Source organism: Perca flavescens, chromosome 21 (genome assembly GCF_004354835.1).
Source record: "Perca flavescens isolate YP-PL-M2 chromosome 21, PFLA_1.0, whole genome shotgun sequence".
Classification (NCBI taxonomy): domain Eukaryota; kingdom Metazoa; phylum Chordata; class Actinopteri; order Perciformes; family Percidae; genus Perca; species Perca flavescens.
In genome coordinates, this window is record NC_041351.1 from 18,659,897 (window position 1) to 18,666,663 (window position 6,767).

At 39.0% G+C, this 6,767-nt stretch overlaps 1 protein-coding gene across 1 annotated transcript; it reads left to right on the forward strand.

The window, feature by feature from the left end:
* Nucleotides 1–231: 231 nt before the first annotated feature.
* On the forward strand, nt 232–5,389 carry tmem130 (transmembrane protein 130). The gene is made up of 7 exons (XM_028568573.1): nt 232–310; nt 389–560; nt 642–787; nt 924–1,008; nt 1,153–1,355; nt 4,029–4,135; nt 5,249–5,389. Exons 1-7 carry the CDS (start codon nt 250–252, stop codon nt 5,387–5,389), a joined length of 915 nt encoding a protein of 304 aa, XP_028424374.1. The 5' UTR covers nt 232–249.
* Nucleotides 5,390–6,767: the final 1,378 nt, after the last annotated feature.

Genomic DNA, 6,767 nt, shown 5'->3' on the forward strand with positions numbered 1-6,767 from the left:
TACAGCTCTCATCTGCATGCTCTGAATCTCACAGGCAGTCAGTTCTGAGCCACATCACCCACTTCCTACCCCCATGTCCCACCACTCTGCTTTCAGTATTATCTTTATTTCTTCTTGAGGTCCTCCTGAGGACCAGCAGATATGGACAGGTACATCTAACATCTATTAACATTTAAGACATTTGACATTCTCGACCCTTTTTTAAACTGCTGGATGAATGCTTGCAGACGTTTTTTTGCATGGATCTCGATGCTCCTTCCCCTGGTCATCCTGGGTGTGGCAGAGACCACAGACCCTTTGACAGATTTGGGTAAGCATTTTCTCATTTATACTTTTCTTACACGCATCATTGATTCATAGCTAAGTATATATATTTTTTTCTAAGCAGAAAATATAGCTGGGAAGTTGGTTTTCTACCAAATGGAGGGAAACGCCACCTATGTGAGGGACACAGGAGAACTGGCTTCAGATGTTCCCACTGAGACCATGTTTGAACTCTTCGATCCCCAAAAGAATTTCAGCACAGCAAAGTTCACCTATACATGGGACTTAGGGAACGGGTACAAGGACCTTTCACATTTCAACTATAAATAAAGATTTGGGATGCTTTTCTTTTTCCTTTAATACTTCTTTTGTTGCAGAGAGGTGATCCAGGGAACTGAGCCGGTGGTCCGCTATCACTACTCAGAATCAGGGAACTACACACTGCGGCTGAAAGTAGGAGCAAAAGTAACCAAATATGCACCTCTAATTACTGACGTCTACTCCACAGATGTCCAAGTACTCGGTTTGTAGTTTTAAGTTTTAGTTTATGTGCAGTTTACCAAATTTAAAAGTAAACAGTAAATGTAAATTCATATTTACATGTTATTCCTTGAAACAAATAAGTGATGAAATGACTTATAACTGAAACTAATTTGTAGATGCCATTAAACACATCAAGCTGAATGGGCCTTCAGATTATGAGGTGTCTCAGAACACCAGTTTGGCTTTTCATGTTGATGGAAGGTAAGCAGCATTTTGTTTTTTTATTTTGTGTTTATCGCAATTAAAGACAGGGTATCCTTTGAATTTTACATATTTAATGCAATATCATCAATGCAAGTTAAAAAAGATTTTTTTAAAAGACATTAACATTTTTTTGGTGTTTAGTCCTCCTATATGGGTGTGCTGGCGTTTCCTGCCCAACTGTGTGCCGGACATGATTGGGGGCTGCACGCTGATAGTGCTGTATGAAAACACCCTGCGACTGAACCACACCTTCACCTCTACCGGCGTCCACTGCTTGGACATTAGTGTCCGCAATGACATCAGCAAGCTGCAGACCTCCTTCAGCCTTTATGTCAGGAGAAACAGTGAGTGGCGACACACACACACACACACACACACACACACACAGGCTACTTAGCATGACAAAAAGATGGAAGGAAATAGGGAAGGAGAGACGAAAAGACAAAAACTAAATTCGACAAGAAAAGAAACAGTTAGTTAAAAATCAGAGGATTGCTATCTGAATGGTATATTATTCTTGTAAAAACATTGAAACTCCAGTGATTATCATAACTCATCATGGTTTTTCTAAGGGTTTACAAAACTCTTTGCCCTTTCAGGGTTATAAAAAGCATTCCAAAATCTAATAGATAATGCCAAAAGTGTCGGGAAGTTACACAGCAAGGCTGAGGCTCTCTACATGATTCTGGAGATTCTTCTCATTCATTCGCTTTACTATACAGGACTGCATTTAACTTTACGATCCTTCACCACTCATTCAGGAGGTTCGAGGTACCGGAACCTGATTTTTTCAGGCCCTATATACCCTCACCAATAGGCTATCCCGACCTTAATGCCTAACCCTAACCAATCAGGCTGCTACGCAGGGTGGGTCTTTAAAAGAAAGAAAGTGGTATTTATAATAATGCATCAAAGAGGCCAAAATGTCAAACTGGAGAAGCACTTATTGAACAGGTGAGATGCCGGTGAATGCACCTGTCTGCTGCTCACACCGCTGAAGGCCCAGCCTGGGTGAGGGGCCTGGACATCACCGGGAGAAGGGACATCACATTGAAGGCAGTTTTCAGTTACTTGTGCCGCCATTTTGATCCCCCTTATCCTATTTACACCTTGATCCACATCACTGTGGAAATCTTAATAACTGATTGTATTATCATACAATAAACCCTCGCAAAATGTTTTTATTTTCCGTAATGTTTATATCTGTTTATCTTTATTATTAAATACCGTATATTATTCATTTGGTAACCCTTTGGTTCATTTTTTACTGTCCAATTAAATATGACTCCATTAACAACTTAATGGCCATTTGGCTCTCTTGGCTCTCAGTGCTAGACTCTGCTTTGATGCAATTTGAATAAATAACAATGAATCAAAATCAGTGACTCTTTACAATGATTCACCAATTTGATTTGGTGCATGCTTGCATGCATACAGTTAATTATTTATGAAATTTTTCAGTCCCGAAACCACCAGGCTCAGGGACAGCTTCTTCACGCAGATTGTAAGACTTTTGGAACTCTTGAGCTTGCTCTGAGCTCATCATCATGTCATTTTACCTTTAAATACTTAACTTACTGTTTTACAAACTGTTCTTGTATAGCTCTATGTATATTTATTACTTGCCATTATGCATACATATCTACATTCCTGTTTACATTCTGTTTATTCATTTGCAATACTGTCGACACAAATGTATATTACTCTATTTATATTTTATTCTTGTTTATATTGTAGCCCTATATTTAAACTTGTACTATTTTATGTCTTAGATTCAAGATTTTCATTGCCAGTGGCTGCTTCTCTGTAATTGTTGCGCACGTGATAAGAATGAAGAATTTGAACTTCTAATTTTCTTCTGGATCAATTAAAACGCTTCTTTGAAACTGAGAGAAGCTGTGTAGTGTCATGGGGTGTTTCAGATAAAAACCTAACATGTGCCGTTTAGCTGTGTTAGTTCCACAGACAGAGAGGGAACAGTGAGAATGAAGGAATCCGGGCACATGTCTGCTGTGTTCAATTGATTCTCTGCTGTTGTGATCCAACTCTAATACGTAAGAACCAGCTTTTAGTGTCAGCTTCTTATTAGCTGCAGGAACATTTTGACTTGCTAGACTTTGACTTCTGTTCCTGTGGCACAATTAACAGACAGGCTCATAAGGTGATATGGTTCCACACTAAACAGGGTCATAAATCCATGCAGAAAGTTGTGGCTAACACACTATAGGCTTTCACCTCCCATCCATGGACTGCATCTGTACTAGTTACTGTTTCAACAGAGCATCTACTGTGCGGCTTTTAGGGGGAGCAGCAGCTAGGTCAGATCATAAATAAAAGATAACTTCCCTCTTCATGTCAGCCTGAATGAGACTTAACATGGTTATTTACATTTACATGACACACTTTAATTCAGATTTTTTTTTTTTTTATATATATATATATATATACATATCCTGCACTTTCATACCTAACTTGTCTGGGGTTTATGAAAACGTCTTGGTCGTTTCCTCTCAACATGATTGTCTTCTTAGTGCGTAACTTTTTGATAATAATAAACGTCTGTTACATTCAAGCCGTTGCCAACTGAGTTGATACAAAGTTAATTAAGACTATCAGCTCCGCACAACTCTCTCTGGATTTCTCAGTATGGCTGTGTTCAGAAGATTGTGGCGTCTGGTGACTTTCCCGCGCAGAAACTCGAGTGAAGATAATTACCTCTTCTAAAGAGTCCATCATGTTTTTTTTTATTCTACGTGTCCTCCTTGGCTACTAGCGACTGTGTGGAAGGGGGGGTCACAGAAGGCTTGTATCTTTTGAACTTGCCGACAGTGTTGTTGTCATTACTTAGAATTCCTCATGGGAGCGACAGAAACTACGCACTATAGCTTTAACTAAAATATCCTGTTTCAAATGGAACTAGATCAAAATAAGAAAATGCTGTTTCACTGTGACTTTGTTTCTTAAAGGACCACAAATGCAAGTACAATTATTTTGTATTTGTTCCATGTGAATTGCAGATAACCCCCACATGTTCTTCATCCTGTCATGTGCTGCCATTCTTGTAGCAACCTTCTCCTTTATCATGGTCATCGCCTGCCACCCTCGTCTTTACAACAGATCACAGGTACAGAACATCATACGATGATTAATTACATTGTATAAAGCAGGGCATGGGTGTCAGACTGGGTGTAGGGAGGGGGGAAGGTGTAGGAAGGGGGAGGGGGTTGGGAGGGTGGAATGAGTATATAGGGCCCTCGTGTGAGAAGGGGGACTACAAAGATACTAGAATGAATAGCAGTGGATGTGGGGAGGGCCCATAGAGGATGCCTGTATACAGGGTTCAGAATTTGGTGATTGTGTTAACCCTGAAGCAGGGGTCTTCAACGTTGTTTAGGCCAAGGACCTCTTAGCTGAAAGTGAGACAGAGCAGGGACCCCCATTGTATAAAATTGAGTTGCACATTAAACTGGGCCTACAGTAATCTGTAGGACGGCCTGAAGCCTCTACACATGCTTTTAATGATGCACTATACTAAGCTATTAAGTAGTAATTTTTGACATATTTATATACATCATGTTTTAATGTTAACAGTTTACAGCACAGTGAGTCCTTAAGCTTAACTGTACCTGTGGATGGCTACCTTAGTGGTTACCGTATAGGCCAATTAGCCTACCATCAAATGTTGTGTAATTTTTTTCATAAATAGGCTGATTTATCCTTGCTAATAATATCTTGGATTCATGTTAATGTTGTTTTCAGACAATTTAATTTTTGAAAAAAGAACTTTCAAAAAAACGTATCAAATAATTGTTATTGTAATAATGCAGTAACTCTGAGGACCCCATGTTGAATATCTCTGGTTAAAAGTCGGATTTTATCTTTAAATACAACTCTTTGTACAGGACTAGAGCTGAATAAAGGACAATACATGTGGTCAGTATTAACAAATTGGATTCAATGCATGTGCAATGTGGAAAAACTGGGAAAAGTTTCAGTTTCAGTAAATTGCTTAATCATGTTTAGCAGTAAATAATCACTGATGAATAGAGTCCAAACCCTCACAAAGAGCGTCAGTGGTTGTGCTTAAATGCAGTTCATGACCACAAGGAGGCCCTCTGTGCCCAGAAATAAATGACATTGTGTGTGGCACAGGAACACACAGAAATGTATTTAGTTTGTGGAACTGCGTTTAATCTAAAAGCAACTTTGAAACAAACTAAATGTGTGGTTTTTGCAGGTTGCTACTTCCAGCAACGCCATATTCCTGAAGAACCAGGACTATGAAGGTCAAAGCACGATTCTTTTTAACTTCTCCAACGTGGGCAGGGGAGAGAAGGAGCCACTCCTCCTGCAGTATGGCAATCAATACTTGAGTTAATTATCACACTGCTCCTCCGCCTGCTATCTGTCTGTGCTCCAGCATGCTGTGGATACACGCACGTGTAGGAAAAATGCACAATTATGGCGTTACAGGACAATTCTCATCTTGCATGTCACCATGTTATAGATTTTAATGAATCAAGTTGCATAAGCAGTGCCTGTATGTACTCAGGACTATGGCCTAAGCTGTGTTAATAAATGCTAAAGACACCAATGTTCAGGAAGCTGTTAGGTCACTTTCCATAAAGTAGCGATCAATTAATGAGCCACAGAGCTTAGGCTGACATTAAAATAAACTCATAATAAATTAATGGAACAACTGCAGGTCATGTTTAAACAATTTACGCACGCTGTGAATGGATCGAGCCACTCATTTATTTATGTTTCTTTTTCATATTGATGTATACATTTGGGCCTTGCTTTGCTTTGCTTTGCTTTGCTTTGCTTTGCTTTCCAGAAAAAGAATAAAACATGTTTTTCTTTTCCTATTTCATATTGCTGATCACAGAGTATATTGTGTTTAGTAATGAAGTTGTCGAGCCTTGTAGAGAATATTTTTTTCTAGTATTTTTGAGACCTGGGAGAGCAGTGAAACAGGTCTGTAGTTTGAAATTGTATGTTCATCACCAGCCTTGTATATTGGTATCACCTTTTCTATTTTCATTTTATCTGGAAAAAAAGAGATTGATTACATACATGCGTTAGAGGTTTAACAACACAACCAATAATACTTTTGACCATAAACATGTCAATACCATTCCAGTCTGTGGACTTTTTACTCTTAAATGTTTTAACAATCTCAATAATATCTTTTCCCCTTAAAGCTACATTGTGTAAGAATGCCTCCCATCTAGCGGTGAAATTGTATATGACGACCAACTGAATATTACTTTCTAACCCTTCCTCCTACGGTGGCCAAACCCAAAATTAGCTCTCTCCATCGTTTACACGCAGCTGTTCTAGCCACTCCAATATTAACTTTGGTCTTGTTGCTTTGCCTGTCGCGTTGTCGTTTTAATTCTCTTTTTCGCTTCCCTGGCGAGTAATCTCCCCCTGGCATTCATCACGGTGCCAATAGGTGTAAGTGGGCGGAAGGCCGAGGTATGTCCCTCTTTGGCTAATGTATTTTAAAAGATGGAGGCGCTACATGGCTGCCGTCATTCGAGCGAGTCGCTCGTATGTATTCTGAATGTCAGATTCTATGCTTACGAGAATACTTTGATTAGTTGGTGGAAGTCATTACACATGAATTAGTACATATTTGTGAAAGAACAAAGGGGTTTTTGCTAAGAATCAACTCAAAATATTACACAATCTAGGTTTAACAAACATAGATTCATTAATATTTACATTCTTGCTTATAGCACATCATTTAT

Bases quoted from the DNA above. Each gene is read 5' to 3' on its own strand.
- tmem130 (XM_028568573.1), top strand. From the start codon at position 250: ATGCTCCTTCCCCTGGTCATCCTGGGTGTGGCAGAGACCACAGACCCT. The intron at 311-388 runs GTAAGCATTTTC...TTTTCTAAGCAG, and splicing joins AGACCCTTTGACAGATTTGG to AAAATATAGCTGGGAAGTTG. The intron at 4,136-5,248 runs GTACAGAACATC...TGGTTTTTGCAG, and splicing joins GTCTTTACAACAGATCACAG to GTTGCTACTTCCAGCAACGC.